Genomic DNA, 19,521 nt, shown 5'->3' with positions numbered 1-19,521 from the left:
CCAGATATGACGTGGGATATAAAATAAATTTTTAGATAAAAGTTTTCATTACCTTTGTATACCCTAAATCAGAACAAAGCTATAGTACTTAAAAGTTACAATCATTTATGATATATTTCTCCAAATAGCTAAATAGCACTATAATGCTACCCAAACAATTGATTACAAAATTAATTGAAAGAAACCATTTCCCATACATACAAAATAATTTTAAGCCGGCAAGAAAATCTTTTACTTTCCATCATTACCTGATAGGAATAATGAGTGTGAAGATCGATTGATGACATGAAGCAGGTTTGTGTTGGGTGTGTCTGGTAAAAATGGAGACAAATTAAACAAACAAAGAGAAAAAACTGTTAGCTGATAATTTAAATCAATTAGATCAAAGACAAGCAGCCAGTAAAATCTCGTTGTTTCCAAATAAGTTATCAAGATCAAAGAAAAACGGGCACTGATCTGAACAACAAAAGTAATAACCTTTCAGAGGTAGAGGAGCAATCATACACTTGGAAGCACTTATTAACCACAATGAAGTATCAACAAAACCATTTTACTAAAACTAATGTTAGCTTAGAGTTGCTGCAAGGCAGATACAATGAAAGTTTAAATAAACTAACAAAAATAACACTCAAAACAACAAAAGGTTGCTTAAAGCAGGCCTGCAGTTGTTCAATATATTTTATGAACTGATCCAAATATTATCAAGCACTAACCTCATACATTGCTTAATTTAAGTCCTTTTTGTTAAAAGAACAATACTTGGCCCTCCAACTTCATGACCATGAGTGATAAACATACATATTAACTTTTCCAAATCCATAAGAGTAAAAAAATTTATGCTATTTCATACCAAATAATATTACTGCTAAATCTCAGCCGTCCCTTGGCCTTGATCCCACGGATAGCATGAGGATCTGTGAGAGACTCACCTAGATCACGCCGATTTTTGTTAAATCCCAGCTGTCCATTGACCCTTGATCCCACGGCCAGGATGGGAATTCGTGGGAGGTTCACCTGGATTACGCCGATCTCCTTTCATATTCAGGTGGCTGATTTAAGAAGGATTATATTAGGGCAATTATGCATGATTCTATATTTATTTGTTTCTTTATTAAGATATCTTGTATAGATCTATAAATATGGATAGTTTTGCGTAATAAAATTGAAAGCCTTTTCCCTCTCCAATTCTATGAATTTAACATAGAATCAGAGCCAGATTCCCACCACCAGCCTTTATTGTCGAAATTCTAAGAGAATATTGATCCTTCCACCAACCATCATTACCGGAATGGTTGGGATATATGAATCCAAAGAAGTAGAGAGAAGCAAGTGGCCTTCATTATTGTTGGAGAGCAAACGAGAGTCGAGCAGTCCAAACCACTCGTGCCCTCTATTTCGTGCTTGAGGCCAAAAGAAGCGAAGACGAGAGTCTCTCGTGCGTCCAAAACTAAGGAGAGATTGAGTGGGAGGGCTCCTCTTGCATGCTTCAGGGGCAGAACGGAACGCAGCCGAGCGAAAGCCTCCTCTTGCGTACGTGTCACTGCACAGGACAAGAAATCATGCATTTGGACAGTGGTCAGGATAAAAAATCGTGCGTCAGGAAAGCAGCCAAGACCTCCTGCAAACTGCAACATCGAGCTTGGTCTTCGTTCTTGCATGTGATGTCCAGAGTCGACCGAGCAAAAGTGAGTGAAGTCGAGCGCATGACCTCCTGGGTGCATCTTGACAGCGGCCAGGACCTCCAGGGAACAACGACATTGGGCTTGGTCTTCGTTCTTGCGAGACGTCCAAAGTCAACGGACCAGAAGTCGATCACAAGACCTCCTCCTATGTAGGTCTGGACAATAGCCAAGACCTCCTCTTGGGAATGGTGGCATCGGGCTCAGTCTTCGTCCATGCGTGCAATCGAGAGAGGAGTGGTGTTCCTCTTCATCATCTGCTTCGTGCGTCTCGTCTTGGAAGTCGAGCGGAGAGGAGCAAGCAGGAACCCTCATATGTGCGAAGAAGGTTGAGCCTTTATGTGCGCGGAAGCAGAACCGAGGTCGGGAGGAGTCGTGCAAGAGTTTTTCTACATGTATGCCTTGGAAGATCTGAACGCTTGGATCAATGGTCTTGTGCGCGCCTGCAAGGGACTGAGAGCTTGGAGCCCTTATTGTCCTACATGCAGCCACTCTTGTGCACATCTGTGCAAATGTTGCTTGATGATTTAATGTTGGAGGATGTGGTCAAAAACATCGGAAACAAGTTGGTATCTCATCCATTCGATTTAAAACAGGTTCACTTACTTCTTGATAAAGCTAAAAAAATTATTGTCAAGAATGGAGCAATCTATATCTACTTTAATGTTGACTGCTATTCAGCCTGCTATGAAGGCATTGATTGCCAACGATCTTCTAGGGCACTCAAACATGGATGTGAAGGTTTCCATTGAATCTTGTCTTAGTGAAATAATAAGAATAACAACAGCAGATGCTCCAAATGATGATAACATAATGAAAGGAGATATTTGGCCTGATTGTTGGAGCTTTCAAGAATTTGGATGAGATGTAAAGTTGTTTATTTCCAAAAAGAGTTTCAATACTTAAAACTATTGCAAAGGTTATCCTATGTTTTGATGTTAGATCTTGATTGTGATGATTTGATATTGAAATTTTTTCAGCATTTTCTGAGGACAATAATGTAAAGAATTCTGACTTCTCACTAGAGACTATCATGGCATTTGTTTTGGAGGAGACTAAAAGTATTTCTGCACCGCTTCTTTCATGTATGTTGGATGGTGTGAAAGTTGTTGAAAAGAATATTCTGCAAACAACTAAGAAGCTAGCTAAGAAAGTGCTTATTACTTATTCCTTGAAGCTAAAGCCTTATTTGGCTTAATTATTGAATGGTAATGGTGCTTTGTTAAGTGATTACAACAAAATTGTTACTACTGTATTTCGGGGGAAATCTAACACTTTGATACATAATAAAATGAATGCTTATGGTGAAAATCAGAAAGTTGATCATAAATTATCATAGCGATTTCTTTTGGACGACTCACCTCAGGGATCTGCATAACAAGAAGGTGAAAATTTTCATCCTGAAAAATATAGTGTTGTTGTAAAAGGATCTTCGAAATTGGTGATGAACATTTTCATTTGAATTGAATTCTCTTTTTCTCCAGTTGTACGCAATTTGAAATTAAGATTTTTAACAAGCAAAATGACCAAAGCAAAAAAGAAATCAAAATTCATTTCAAGATAAACTAAAGAATGCCAAGGCTAGTTCAAAATTTGATTGAACAAGTGTGCGTGTTTATATATATATATTTGTCCCATGCAAGTAATTTGAATTGTGAATTTGGCAAAAGAAATTGAGCATTATGTAGCTATTGAGAATTAAATTAATTAAAGATGAAATCAATAAAAAAAAGTTCTACTATCATGATCTTTGAAATATATTTATATTGCAATAAGTCTTAAAAATAAAATGATTGCAATAAAATAAACACATGAAAGTAAATTTGATTATAATATCATAGACATAGAAAAGAAAAACTAAAAATTATGAGATAGAGGCATAGTTTAAAATAGAATATTCATTTAATAATCACATTAATTTTTTATTTAATATAGAACTAGTAGAAATTACAAGCAATATTAATTTTTTGTTCAATAATGGACTTCATAACCATGATAAATTACTAAAACAATTTAATTTCCTCTGGCTTTAGGCCTAGCTAAATCTTTTGTTTTGAGTTGATAGAATAAAAATTTTCATAGAATTAAAACTGCTTCAATTTATAATTAAATTATTAAAACAGCAAAATTTAATATAAAAGATTGGCTTACTTTCCTATAACCAATTAAGAAACATGATGAAGAATAAAAGTCAAACACAAGTTAATCATAGTTGTGCTATATCAAATTTAAATGCGCCACATGTCAAATTTTTGTACTAAAAGTCAATTTAATTTTGTAGTGTCTTTGTCTCAAACCTTCAAAGGGAGAATACTAAAGAAAGACAACACAAATATCAGTCCACATGCGAAATGCCATATTAGTGATGATAAACGAATATAATAAATTTGAGAAATAGTGGCTTTAAAATGATAAATTTGAAAAGGTTAAATGTTCACCAATTCCTTTAGTTTTATATATATTTTTGTTGCTAATTCATATTTTGCTTTTCTTGGTGACTCATGTTTTTCTTGTTGTCCTAGATTCAGCCCTATGTATTGCTCCTCATTGTATTCTTTTTACCCAACTCCCAATCCCACTTTTTAATTTGGTTGTTTGATTCATTCAACAACCTACAAAACATCCAAGATAGGAGCCCTTTCTAATATCCTAATTTCTCTTTGCTTTCTTTATTTATTTTCCAAGATTATAAATGGAGCTTAATCCATTAGAGTACTATCTTCCGCTCCAAAAGGCCTGTTTCTGCTTTGTTGATCCGGAAGACACTCCATACATTGGGTAAGGTTATTCAATTGGCCAGGATACTGGGAGAATCAATTAATATTTCATTACATTATGTTAAGCATAATACAATTAAGCTACTAAAGGTTTATGAACTTAAGCATGTTATTTAACTAAAAAAAATCCAAGAGTGATTGCCCCTTTAGTTAGCTAATAGTCCGATCATACAGACTGACTTAGCCCTATCCTTGGTAGGTTAGGCTTAAAGTCCTCAAGCCAACCAACCCTATGGTAGGTTGACTTCAAGAAAAACATCAACCTTAGTCTTAATTGACCCAAATGAACCCTAACTTGGCTAAATTGACCAAATTCAATCCTAACTTCCTTCAATTAAACCTTAACACTCGGCAAATCTAATAGGTCAACTTGATAAATTCATCAGGTAAGGCAGACTCGAGTAATGTGGCTCAACCAAGACCCCAGTCAACTCAATTGGGTTCTAGTTATTACTGACATGGGTTAAAGATAAACTAGTCTATAAAGCATGATGAACTTAATTGCACCTAGATTATCCCAGGTTGAGCCAATTTGGCCTTTAGCTTGCTTAGTTAGGTTTCAGCCTTTCAGGTGTCCCAATTGGCCTTTGATTGAGCTCCATTGGACATTACATGGCTCAATTAGCTCATTTCAAGCCCAATTAGGTTTTGTTTAACCTAACTAGCTCTTGGGTGGCTCTTATTAAGCCTTTTTTGCTCCTAACCTAGCCTAATTGATCGTGGTTAACTCAACAAGCAAGATGGCTAAGCCCAATTGACCTAATCCAACATAAATTGATTCAATCAAGCCAAACTGACTCATAAAAACTGAATTTGAGACACATGAACCAAATACAATAGACATCAATGGATCCAATCTCTTCCTTAGCGCCACCTTGATGTTCTTGTTAAGCTCCACCTCTCAAACATGATTCCCTAGGGTACTATTGATGAGGACATCAACAGAAGATTTCGGCGTGTTTATCAGAGGAAACACTAGAGATCGACGGCTACGATCAGGAGCTTATATTTTTTAGTCTTTTATTTTTATTTTTATTTTCAATTTTACTGTTTTACCCTTATGGGTGGTCATTTGATGTTATAGCCCCAAGGGAATTTTAGTCTTTGTTTCTTTTCTTTTTGGTGATGCCTATATATAGGTCATTTCTATTGTATTTGGGATGATGATTTGATGAATGCAATTCCAGTTTATTTTCTTAGTGATTTCTTAGTGAGTTCATGTGATTGGTGAAGCCTAGGAGAGGTCATCGGAGTACCCAACAGCCCACCAGCGGGTGAGCTCTTGGTTTTTTCTATTTATTGTATCCTACCTCCTTCATTCTTCCCCCATACCGCCGGCATCCATTCCCCCCTCCCTCAAACAGATAACCCCCACCCATTTCTCCCCATCACCCATCTCCTCCTCCATCTTTCCTTCCACCGGCCAAATCCCACCACCAAACCCACCGCCTGCCACCCTTCTTTTCACCACTTAATGGTAGTTTAATCACCATTAAGACCTACCAAATTTAGCTTACATGATTTTTGAAAGCCATCATTCAATTTGAAATTTAAATTTGAATTTCAAATACTTTCCTAAATTAGCCAAGCCAAATTAGGAAAGTTTTCAATCCAAATCTAATTTAATATTTAATTAAATTGGAATTCTTAGTCCATTGCTTAAATGGGTTTAATGCATTAAGAGGCATTAATTGCTCTCCCCTTCTCCCTCCTCCCCTAAGCATGCCGCCGGCCCATCAATGGGTTTCCCCCATTTAATGCCCATTTAAGATTCAAACCTTATTTGAATTTGAATTCAAATTCAAATCCAACTCCCTCCAAACCCACCGAATTAAAACAATGCCCTCTCTCCCCTCTTTAATTGGCCGGCCTTCTTAAACCGTCCCCTCTCTCTCTCTTTCTTTTTCCACTTTGCCACCTAAGCACTAATTAATTCCTCCCAATTCCCCTCTATGGCCGACCAACTCTTTAATTAGCTTCCCTATTTTATTTTATTTTATTTTATTTTTTTAATTAGCTTCCCTAATTGTGCCTTAAATCAAGGCTCCAATTAAAGCCCAATTACTCCGATATTTCCCTCTCTAATATTTACTTTCAAATTCAAATTTTGAAACTCCTTTAACCTCAATTTAAATTAGGGAAATCTGAAATTAATTTCATATTTGTTCCCATCCCACCCATATTCCAACTAGGCTCTCTCACCCCTCTCCTCCAACTGGCCAGCCCTCCTCCTCTCCCTCTCTACATTTTCTCATGGACAACTATGCATGGTCAATCCGGATATTGATCATAGATTCATCTTTGATTTCCAAGGACGTGTGGACATTTTGAGATCGCCTTTATGTGATGTCAACGTAGAGATTGACGCAATCATTGAAGATTACGTGGATCGGATACTATTTTCTCTATCAACCGCCATCAACGAATACTACCTTCCATCCAAGTGGCAACTCTTACACCTTCCACCGACTCCTCCAACTCTGACGAGCTTTTCCTGTGGACAGTATTGTAAGCTCCCTCTTCCTCGTGGTGATCACGTTAGTATTGCTAATATCTTTCTTCCGTTAACCGCAAGAGAGCTTGAGTGAGGGAAACTCAAGGCGACTTTTCTAAATATTAACTCATGGATTATTGTTAACGTGCATTTTTCATTACTCGCATGTTTGTTATTGTTTTAAATTGTTTTGCCTAACGAGTTTGTAACACTGCCTAAGCAACTTCGCAACTGAGATTTCATTAAATCGTTAATTGTGACTCGTTAATCTTTATATTGACTTGCTTATTCAGTTGTCTTATTGTTTCTCCGTGCAATTCCGATTACGTTTCACATCAACTATTTCTCTCTTCATTGAAAATTCTTTAATTTTAATCCACAATCCCTGTTTCTCTAATCCCTTGATTTCTTCAAGAATCCGAGTACCTTCTTCCCTTTCAAAGCTTATTCTCTCTTCAATCCTCACACATTTAAGAACTTGACCTTTAGAAAAAAAGAAGAAAAGATCAAGTAATATTAAAGCAAAGAAAAGTACAAATATCAAAGGAAATTTCAATCAAAAGGTCTACACAACACTCCATTTTCAGACAATCTGATCATAGAAATATTTTTTTAACTTAAAATGTCAGGCTTAAACTCATTAAAGATAAGCCACAATCATGTAATAAAAAAATAAAACATAATAATTTAACTCTATATTGCCTGCGGAAGCAAATAAATAAAAAGCATGATTAAGGGAATCAGCTTCAAGAACACAAAACAAAAATTTTCATAATAACACTCCAGATACGAAGAGAATGTGCAACATTTAGCATTAAAATAATTGCTTGAACAACTGTTTTAAAAAAAGTTATGTCAGAAACTTACATGAATCCAGCCAAGTGGAAATAGTGAGCGCTCATCTTGAACATTAAATATCTCTTCCTCATCGGTTGTCTGACACTGAAAATTAATTTCAAAACCTCAAAGGCGGGAGGAAAAAACAAACAAAGCTTGTAAAAGCATGTGTCCTATTAGAATCTCTAGCACCGCAAATAAATGATGATTGTAAAATATTGTATATCCCAAAGAGAACGAAGTAGCTAAAAGCTAACACGCACAAGTTCAGTTAATTGATTGCAATAATCCCCCACGTGAAATAGAGTTAAAAATAGTATTGAAATTATGTTAAATATCATTATAAAAGAGAAACAACCATGAAGCCAAGTATTTTTTTCAAAAGCATACAGGTGAAAGCCCTATTGTCATGCAATTAGAAATAGCCATGAAACATGACAAATCTAACTGATATCAATCTCTTTGGTCGCATCAATCCTTTTTAAGCTCTGCTTTGAACCTAGAGCACCTTTCCCACCCAACACTGCTCCCTCCACATACCCCAAAGCCTTGATCAGTACCTCAAAAGAACTCCAAACATTCTCTATCTAACTAAATCCCTACATGTACAGAAAACTTTGCTCGGGACCATGTATGTTGGACACCTACCAAACCCCAATACTATTTGGATACTTCCACACGACTAACATTCACTTCACATGCCATTTGTTAATCATATATTTTCTTTTGATTGAAACATATGGAAATTTTTGGTACAAAACATTTCTAGTAATTCATACACAAATCTCAAATGCGTCTAGATAATTTCTTGGCTGATGAAATCAATTTTACAACTCTTAATTAAAGGTCATAATTGAACAAGCACAAGCAACTACAGAATATCATTTAAAAGGGCCAAATTTACTACCTAAAATATTAATTTCCAATAAAATGTATCCCCTCAATGGTTGTCGCATACAATAGTACTGAAAATTCATATAGAGATGGAATTCACACGCTAGAATGGTACTTACATGAACATGGTTGAACTTGAAAAACATATAAAAAATCATAAATTGTCTGAAAAAACATATAAGCAGCCATTAACAGTGGCAAAGAATAACATGTGCAAAAGCAAGATCATAAAGAAATCAATACACAATAAAAAATGCAATAAAGTTACATCAGCAACAATTAACACCAGCAAATTTTGTGCACCTGCAAATTTCTGTAATAAATTAAGAAGCAGTGGTTATAGGAATTACAAAGCATTCAAATGGTGGCAACATATTCTCAAAACATTAAAGAAGGCATATAAAACATATATAGATAAAAGCTACAAGTTTGGTAGCATAGAATAATACCGAATCAGATGTTGACTCCTGCTTTGGGATTATTAGTGTTGTCACAACAAACGTGCTGTTTTTCTACAACAATTCCAGAATAAGATTCAATTAGTTTGTAAATCGTTCAACTTATGATGACATTTTGCATAAGTACTTACTAGTAAGCCTGCAAGAACTCCACATGTCTCTAGATTTTTTGTGGTGTTTCCCACAGCAAGCTTCAAGAAACATTCCAACATTTGTACAGGCTGTCCAATACATAATTCTTAAAATCAAATGTTACCACGAAGGAGAGACTTATGGAAGCGTAACTTAATATGAAGATACTAAATTATTGTGCCTTCAGATGCCCAAGAACACAAATAAATTCATTTTCTCTAAATGTACACGGTAAGAAGGCAAGGTAATCGATCTTACTACATGTAATTTCTGATATGTCTTAGAATCTCCCTCATGTGAAAGTTTTGGCAGCCCTGGTCTCGGATCTGCCACTTTTGATGGAGATATAGAACATGACTCTGAGTGGACCTCAGCAAAAACAGGAGGAATAGATGGTTGTCTAATATTCAACTGTAAAAAATCTTCTTCTGTAGTATTTGTGGCCAAAGAACAGGACCCTTCACCAGAAATTGGCCAACTTCCATCATCAAGAGATAGAACAGAATCCATAACAGAGTTTCTTCCTTTTAAATAGCTATTTGGCAAAATGGCAGGGTCGTGAGGCTCCCCCTGATTTAACCTATATTTGGTTACAAATAACATAGCACCTTGAGTTAGAAAACTCATCTAGTATTGATGAAATAGGTAAAATGAAAATGAAGTCGAATAATAATTCTAAACCCAAATAAAACTTGAGGGAGATAAAATTAACTAGTGTGATGCCAAATGACCATTTTATTATTTAATCAGTACAAACACAAACATATCGCTTACCCAGGAGTTTCACTCTGTGCCAAGTCAACGTAGCTGGGATATTGAACCTGTATCCGTAAGCAGTAAATGATCAATTCAAATTGTAGAATTTTCAGAAGAAAAAAAACTTATAAAACAAAAGCTTTATACCCTAATACCAGAAATAGGTCCTTTCCACTGTCCTTGAAGCCCATCAGGGCCTAAAATGGAGTGTTTGGATAATGTTTCTTCCTTTGGATATGGCAAATTAAGGGTCCTGTTGAAATAATAATAATAATTAAAGATCGATTTTTTTGCTAATACAACATTTTGAGGAACCAACTTGATAGGAAAACTGTTCATTTGCTTTTCACACTGTCGATCTGAATCTAGAGGTAACGAACCAGGAAAAACATAGCTACTCAATAAACACATGAACACGAATACTTTTAGACCTACAATAGGGAATAAAACCAGAGAATGTACAGAATTTTGTTCATGGAACGGGTAGAAAGTAGGTATTTAGAAGGATAGAAAGGAAAAACAAAGATTCTTGAAATCCTAGCCAAATAACAGAATAGAGAACATACTCTCACCAGGTAATATTGGAGAATAAAACACTACAGGGTAAGATATTTGGTTTCGGACAAGAATATTACTACTTTTTTTTCACATCATTATAAAGGATCAGAAATGTATCTCCAATGGTTAAAAATTAGGTGAGGCATATACAATTTCTTAAATTGCATGTCCATCTGATTCTCAGACCATTTAACTTCATTTCTTTCCATAGTCTTCTTCTGTAATAAATCAGATGCAAATCGCGAAGGCGGCTGCAGTTTAAGAAGCAAAACCAAGATAAGTAGGTGAGGTAAATGGACAGTAATACGTGATCTCAAAATATCTGTAAAAATTCAGAAGATACAAATTGCCAGCAAACTCAGTCAAAGAATGATACTTACCGAAGCACAGATTCATATAATGAATACATTCAAAGAAAAAGATAACAGATTAAGGTAATGAAGCCAATCTAAAAATGGAAAAGAGGATTTATTAGGTAAAGAACCTGCATGGAAAAAGAACTTGAGGAGAGCTGCTTTCTACCAGGATCAAAAGAATTCTTGTCCAATCCAATAGTTTGATGCGTACTCCCCTTATTGATTTCATCAACTTGATGTTGCACAAGTGGCTTTAGAGCTTCTAGCTCATTAATAACATCAAGCAATTTCTAAGATATGGTAATTGGAATCAATAAGGGATCAATATGTGTAGTAAAAATAAGCTTGTTTTTTAGTTCTAATGAAAATCTTTTACTAGAAAATTTATGAGCAGAAAAGAGAATGAGTGATCTAACCTTCCTAAATGCAGCTTTCTCTTTTGAAAGCAAGATCTGATAATCTCGATGTGAAGGTATTGTTTCACACATCAGACTGCAAGATCAGTGGTATTCAAACACCTTAGCTTATTAACATGAAGAAAAAAGCTTAATAGTTCATGAAGATCATACAAGAATAAGAACAAAGAAATTATAAGCAGAATAGCTTAAGATGATTGAAATATGATTGCAAATGAACTGAGCCAAATCAAGCAAGAGCTTTTTCGAGCTTGAGTTCATTTGCCAAAATCCTATTTGAGCTAGCGATCGAGCTTGATTCAAGTATTTGTAGTAGTGTTCAAACTCGATTCTTTTAAATTTATGGTTGTTTGAGCTAGGTTTGAGCTCAACTCGTTAGCTAACTAAATAAGTCTTATTAAGCCTATTAATGAGCAATAATATCAAGGAGTTTGTTACTAAATTGAACAAACCTTATCGAGCCAGTTAATAAGCAGTATAATGAGCTTAAAAATGAGAATTTAATTGAACTACGTAATAAAAAAGCATTTTAGCGAGCATAAACAATTAACTTGAAGGTGTGAAGGTATTGTTCAATTTAGTGAAGGTATTGTTTCACACATCAGACTGCAAGATCAGTGGTATTCAAACACCTTATAGCTTATTAACATGAAGAAAAAAGCTTAATAGTTCATGAAGATCATACAAGAATAAGAACAAAGAAATTATAAGCAGAATAGCTTAAGATGATTGAAATATGATTGCAAATGAACTGAGCCAAATCAAGCATTTTAGCGAGCATAAACAATTAACTTGTGTTCATGAGCAAAAGCAATGTTGATGAGGACATCGATCCAAGGTTCAAACAGGTGTATCGCCGAAAGCATCGCAGATCAATGGCCACGATTCAGAGCTTATATTTTTAGTTATTATGCATTTTATTTTATGTATTCCTTTTGTACCCTTATGTTGAGTTGAGTCATGTTGGGGCCCTGAGGGCAATTTAGTCTTTATTTCTTCTTGTATGCTTGAGACCTATATATATGGGTCTTTTCTCTTGTAATAGCTAATGAAGATTTAAATGAAAAATTTGTGTTTCTACTTCTTCTCCTTGCATGAGGGCTTGAGAAGGGAGAGAGCTCAAGGGGAGCAAATCGCAAGGCCCAACAGTCGTTGGAAGAGTCCGCGGCTCGTGATTAGGTTTTCTATCTTTTCCTTCGTATTCACCTCCATCTTCCTTCTCCTCCACCACAAGAAATTCCCTTCCCAACCCTTCATTGCCGCCGCCCCTTGGGAACATTTTAAACCTCCTCCTTCCCTCCATGAATGCCGCTGGCCACCATATGAGCAAAATCAGGATTTATTTCCCAATTGCTGGAACCGAAATTCACGTGAGCTCATGGCCTTAATTTATTTCCTAAAACCTGATTTCAGGATTAGGAAATAAATTCCAATTCCTCCCATCAACCTGACGGCTTGGCCTTTACCGGATTTATCCTAAAATCTTTCCCTAGATGCATTGCCTTCATAAGGAAAGTGTTTAAACTCCTACTGCTGCTGGCCGAATTATCCCAAGCCATGTACATTGGTTTTTCTCCACCAAAACCTGCCCACAACTCCTCCCATATGGAGCCGTCTACTTGCTAGCGCTGCAGCCAAGGATTTCCCCGTCCCTACTCACACGTTCCCAGCACAGGAAGCTCAAATAGTTGATGTTTGCATGAACAAACTGCTGTCCAGCAGATCCTCCAAGGTCATCCATCCCCGCCACCTTCGCCACCGCCGACCTTTCCGTGGATCAAGGCCATTGGTGTTGCTACCGTCCTCGTGGCATCGTTGGGTGTGCTGAAGACCTTTTTCCGCTAAGCCTAGTGTAGTTGAGTGATCCATCCCCAAGGTGAAAACTCTCTTTATTAAGTAGCGGATTGTTGATTAATAGCTTTTGGTATTGCTACTATCTTTGGTTACCTAGGAGTTTTTGGTTAATCTACTTGTACTCCTTCGCCTAAGCAAGTTAACAACTAAGAACCTTTAATGATTTTACTTGTTATCTCAATAAGCTCTTAATTGTAATTCCATTGTCAATCACTTTTAATTTTCTTAAGAAGCTCCTTCGCATGTGGTTTCACACCAAATGTAGCATAAAAAAGAACAAGACTTACATATAATCGCATATTAAATAAATTTGTAACCAACTATTAAATGAGTATATTATGGAGCTTCTTAACAAGCTTGTTCATGAACTTTAAATAATATTATTCATGATCATAGACGAATAAAAAACCAAAATATTCAAGTTTGTTCATTTCTTAATCAAGTATTTATAAAGGTGTTCAAATTTGTTCAATCAATTAATTAAATGATCACGAATGCGCTCTAACCGAGCCAAACAAAAAGTTGGACAATTTGCGGGTCTAGAAGGAGTGCATAAATAAAGAATTATGGACAAACACAAAGTTTATTTACCTTGAAAATCTAAGGAGTATGATATACAAATCAATGAGATTCTTCTCCTCCCTATATATGCTGGCCTGAAAATAAGCACCAAGAAATCCTATTCAGAACGAAGTTATTCAAATGATTAAAGCAGCCTAAAATTATACTGTCAAATTGCTACACCAGAAACATTTTTAACTGTCAATCTTACAAAAACCGACAATTTACATATAGAGAAAGAGGTCAGATATAACTAGAAGTTGTTGTAAATAATTAAAATGACGTAGATCAGAGAAGAGAAAAGGGAGAATAGCGAAGGGAGAAGAACAGTAGAAGCAACAGACCCTTAACTATGCAAATTTGATTGTATACAGATTTAATCAGTCCAAAGGAAGATGGAGCATGTTTATTTATAAAGAAAGAAACCAGAAAATACTGTCAAGTTTAGGACCTAATTTATTTTTTCTTATGAACCAGCAAATTTGAAGAGCATCAATTAGGCTTCATTTAGTAAATATTTACTTTGGCTGTGCCTTTCAAATAGAATATTTTGAGTTTTCTTGGGAAATGTACTTTGAAAATTTCCAACTTGCAAACGAACCCTCCATACTACATCATAAGCTACATCATAGCTGTGGGAATGAATAAAATTTCCAATCTAGATGAGTACGGTGATTTTACTTCATACAAAATAGTAATAGCAAAGCAACAACACAGCATTACTAAACAACTTAGAGATCTCATATGAAAGAATTGGCCATAAGAAGGAACAAACCCAAGCACACGGCTCAGACTTCTTCATTTAACAATTCAAGGACACTTGCACATTCAGAAACCAAAACAACAATGAAGAAATTTTGAAGCAAGTTACCCTTGACACATAGATGCAGTAAAGGCATGCATTAAAAATAAGCATGGGCAATTTTCGGAAGATTTTATCATTTTGGAGTGTTCTTAGAATTATATTTCAGTTTTAATGTATTTAACTTTAGAATTATCTTTCTTTTATATGACAAGACATTTAGAGCTAATCTACATTTAAATTAAAAATTGTCAATCTCATTTTAATTAATAAGGTGGATCAATGCTACTTGGAAATTATAAATGAAATTCTAAAAGATTCTCTCTCATCTATTGTCTATCCTCTCCCCTCTTAAAATTTTCTCATTTCTTGAAAAGTCTTAATTTTTTATTCCCCCCCCCCCCCTTTTTTCCCCCCCCCCCCCCCAACCTACAACTACTCTTCATTTCCTATTAGTTTTTTCCAAATTCTAAAATTGCAAGGCATAAAAATTCTCCTTTCTCTCCTTGTCACATGAGCCAATTTCCAAAACTTTTTTCTCAATATTGCTTCCAGCGAACAACCAATTCCCAATAAGGTATCCATAAAGATTTTTGTGTGATTCCAAAAGATTCAAAAGCCTCTTTCAAAGATTGAATTTAAGGAACAATCAAGCAATTCCAAAGGCAATTTCAACAGAGAAGAAAGAGAAAGGTCAAAAAAGAGCTCATCAACAAGGGCACGACAATAATTTGAAACAAACAATTTTCTTTCTAGCCTTCTAAACATTAATAACCCATATGCTTCCCTTTACCTTGATCATCCCCCATCACCTCTTCCATCAAATTCCAAATAAATAAATAAAATCCCTAACCGTAACCTTAACTCATATAATTTCCTTTCTAAATTACCAAATTTAAAGCTGACATGTGCAAGGCGCATTATGCTTGGAAGATACATCACAAACATTAAAACTCTCTTATGCAGCTCCAAAATCTCCTAACTCACGTTATAATCGACATAGAAATTTACTAATTTTGTTTCTACAAACTTGTAAGCATCTAGCTCAAAATATTTTAACAAAAAAGCATCAGAAGCAAGCCAGTACATATCATAATCTAGTTTCCTTCAAGAAAGATAATCATGTTTGGATTCATTTACATAAAGAACGCTTTCCACTAAATTTAAGCCAAAAGCAGATGGACCATTTAGAGTAATTAAGCATATAGGAGAAAATATTTATAAAATTGAATTATTGGGAGATATGAGTATTTTGGTTACCTCCAATGATTATGAAAAGGAAATAGCCAAGGAAGACAAATCTTACCCTAACCGAAAAGCACGATGCGGTTAGAAGCTATTAAACTTCCTTATTCTCTATTTTTCCCCTTTTATTTCTTGTATTTTTTAATTGCTTTTTACCCTTATGTTTTATAGGGATATTTTAGTAATAATTTTATCGTTGGCTTTTGGGTTTCTTATAAATACCTAAGGCTCAATTAGGGAGAAGGAGGTTTTTTCTTTGATAGTATATTTCAAGTTTCTTGAATTTGGGAACGAGTTCCCTATACATTGGGGTTGATTTCTCCTTGTCTTCAAGGGTGGTAAGGCAAAGAATCCATAGTGGGGTCCAAGGCCTTACCAAGATTGGTTTACCTAGAGTCCTAGCCTCATCTATTTTGTCTTGCTGGCATGTTCAGTACTTCCCAACAACTGGAAGGATCCATAGCAGCTGCAGTGTCTAGATTATCTTTCCCACAATTCAACATGAAGCAGTCCACTTCTACAGTTCTTGAGCAGCAGTTTTTGCAGGAGACATTCAAGAATCTTAAAGGGATTTTAGACAGAAAAACACAAGAAAATCCGGTATCTAATCATCTACAAGTTTTGCAAGAACTTATATACAAGATTCAACTATTTTTAACATTTCTAGAAACCTGTATTCTAAAGAGTTTCACCTTGAATCAAAGTCTCTATCAGATTCTCTTTTTTCTTTTTTTTTCTCTCTTAGCCGCTAATTTTGCAAAGCTTCTTGTATAAATGATCTACTAAATATTTTCTTTACTTGTGAATTTCAGGTAACGAGAATTCAAGTCGCTCCAATAATTTCAAGAAAACAAATTAGATAAAAGCAGCCACCAATTGAAATTTTTTTACTGAAGCTGTCTTGGCCAAGGAAACCATCTACATGAGGTGGCTGGAATGCATTCCCAGCAAACCAAATAAATTTCATCCAACAGTGGAGACAGGGAAATTCCAGGCTGGCTGTGTTTACAACAACAACAATAACAAAAAGCCTTTATCCCACTATGTAGGGTCGGCTGTGTTTGTGGTATGAAAATTAGATTTCTGTGAATCCTGTTAGCCAACTCTAGTCTTGGGAGGAGGATTCTTTGGATGTTGAACAACCAAAGTATGATAAAAGCAATTCGTTATAGCATTCTGGTCCAACTGCATCTCTTCATGTAAATATTAGAGCTGTGGATATTTTTGTTCAGTTTTTCTCTCTTTTTCTGGATTATAATATATTCATCCTTTAAGCCTTTAGAAATATCATTTTGTATTCTTATTTTAAGATTTAGTTTCAGTTTTCTTTAGAATTTCCTTCTTGAAACGGTGTCATTATTATAATTAAAATTTAAAATTTAAAGTTTAATTTGTTACTATTACTGTATTATTCATCCACTTTCATGCAATCCAATGTCATCCCAATTCATAAAAAATTCAGTTAACAAATACTACTTGAGGATGCTTCCAATTTCCACCAAACCCTTCCTAGATTTTCCCAAGATTTATCTAGATCTTCTCAGTGATATTGTATGATGCTTGAGCATCTGAAGCTACTATAACATAACAATCAAACCCATATGTCATGGTGCATACCATTTCACAATTTTATAATAACTTTGGGTCTAAACTTGTTGTTTATCCTGATTGAAATTTTAAACAAGATTTAAAACCCCCAAAATGTGCCATTATAGAGCACTTACAAAGTATTTAGCTTTAGTCGACCAAAGACGCAACACTTCTGCTGGGTTCTATAGTTTTACAATACTTACAACCCTAAATGGTAACCTAAAACAACTAGAAAATCTGCAGTAAAATGATAAACATAAGAATGCTCTAGTCCATCTTCAACTAAGACTAGTTACAGCCAATTAAACCTCCACTCATGTGAACCCCAGCTAAAGCCTCTTGTTAATGGATAACTTTAGCTTTCATAAAAATAACCGTGTGTCTTCCTCAGGAGTCAGGAATCCCTTTTAAAGTAACAGTTTAGTTTAAGAACCTGAATACCCTTTTTTCGATTAAAAAACACAATGATTGAAACCAAAAATCAAACTGTTAGAATCTATCAACGTTGATGTATGCTATAATTCCAAAAATACACATGCCAAGTCATCCTCAATCATTTTGGAAGAGGGAGAAATAAATTGGAACAAATATCTCACATATCATAAATCCAACCATTAACAAAGCACTTCACATCCCCCAACAGCGTCAATTATCATGTTTCTTTGATGCTTCTTCTGCATATGTAATTACTCCAATTCATTTAAGGTCATCTCCAACCGAACGCCAAACGAGCGTATGGCGTCGTTCGGTCGCTCCAACCGAACGCAAAATTTTCCGCCATCTGCTTGCAGGTGAACAGTACGACGCCAATATTGGCGTTGCACTGTTCACACACGCCATTTTCGGCTCTCAACCGGAAAAACGCGCGAAAGGAGAACGATCGTTACCTTCCCAGAAACACCTAAAATTGCGTTCGATTAGAGCAGCCGCACGGCATTTTGGAGTTTTGCGTTATTTTGCCGTGAAAAATAGAGTTCTCGGTTGGAGATGCCCTAAATGTTGTAAAAAAAATGTCAAGCAGATGCAGCAATCGGGCAACACAACAGTCAGCACAGGAGAATTGCAGACCAATGCACGACCACTTTATGAGCACAAACTAAGAGTTGCATAAATACTACGATCTCCAAATAAACTGATTGCTACCATGTAAACTGGTACAGCTCTCTAAATCAAGCAAATTTTCATCCTAATCGAGTAACAATTCACACGCGTCTTAAAAAATCTCAAATATAATTTTCTTCTATTGAACTTGTACATAAAATCCTAGGGCCGTCTCCAAAAATATGCCATTACGAAGTCACAATTGTTCCAGTTACACCCTAGCTAAACTTTCCTCTACCTCAAGTTAGAATTTCATCCGACTATCAGCAACAAACCAAGAAAGCGGCAATTGAACTCCTCGTTTTCCAACTCTCAACCCCCCTATCCTTCTTAAAGTAAACCATAAATCATGGCATCCCACGAAAAGAAATTGGAAAAATGACGAGAATAAGCGCTAGAGAGAGACCTGCCGGAGTAGATTTTCGGCTATCCGATAATAATAGTCCAGTGAGATCCGGTTGTCGACCTCCACCTTTTGCGCCGAAGCATTGATGTTGATCGCCCGCACGGCAGACCTCGCCTTGCCCGCCGCCAGCATCCCTCGCCAGCTCTCCGTCGTCATATCTATCTATCTCAAACTTTCTAAAGGGAGAAATCGCTGGTGGCGTGTATAGCTAGAGATGGTTGAGGGCATGAACGAAGACGGGAATTTCCAGCTTTGTTCCGCCGGAATGGATTTCCAGTGCCGCGTTCGGCTGCAAAAGTACGGGCGAGCGTGACGGAGTTATTTTTCACCTAGGAATGAATTTGACTGACTTTAAAGAATAATATTCAATTCATCTATCAACAAAATTAATATTTTATTATTTATATTTATTATAATATTATTTATATGTTAAATAGATCAAAAAAATTATATCCGAAATTATTTTCCTTTTAATTAATTCAAATATTGTAACATAAATGCACAAAAAGATTAATTGATTTTTTCTCTTAAGAGCACAAAAAATTAGTTTTATAAATTAAAAAATTCATGAATATCATATTTAGAAGTGAATAATATTTTCATTA

The 19,521-nt window shown here is 35.5% G+C and overlaps 1 protein-coding gene across 1 annotated transcript; it reads right to left on the bottom strand.

Moving 5' to 3' along the window:
• Positions 1-216: 216 nt before the first annotated feature.
• Positions 217-19,256, bottom strand: LOC110100856 (AMSH-like ubiquitin thioesterase 3). The gene is given in 13 exon segments (XM_028699389.1): positions 217-311; positions 7,818-7,848; positions 7,851-7,892; positions 9,131-9,193; positions 9,271-9,360; positions 9,530-9,851; positions 10,046-10,092; positions 10,175-10,280; positions 10,736-10,836; positions 11,070-11,231; positions 11,358-11,433; positions 13,803-13,867; positions 18,917-19,256. Coding segments are annotated over 13 exon segments (1,341 nt in total). The 5' UTR covers positions 19,073-19,256; the 3' UTR covers positions 217-231.
• Between the last annotated feature and the right edge of the window lie 265 nt (positions 19,257-19,521).

The sequence above is a fragment of the Dendrobium catenatum genome, unplaced genomic scaffold (genome assembly GCF_001605985.2).
Source record: "Dendrobium catenatum unplaced genomic scaffold, ASM160598v2 fragScaff_scaffold_1271, whole genome shotgun sequence".
NCBI classification, from domain to species: Eukaryota; Viridiplantae; Streptophyta; class Magnoliopsida; order Asparagales; family Orchidaceae; genus Dendrobium; species Dendrobium catenatum.
This window is presented reverse-complemented; position numbering and strand designations above follow the sequence as displayed.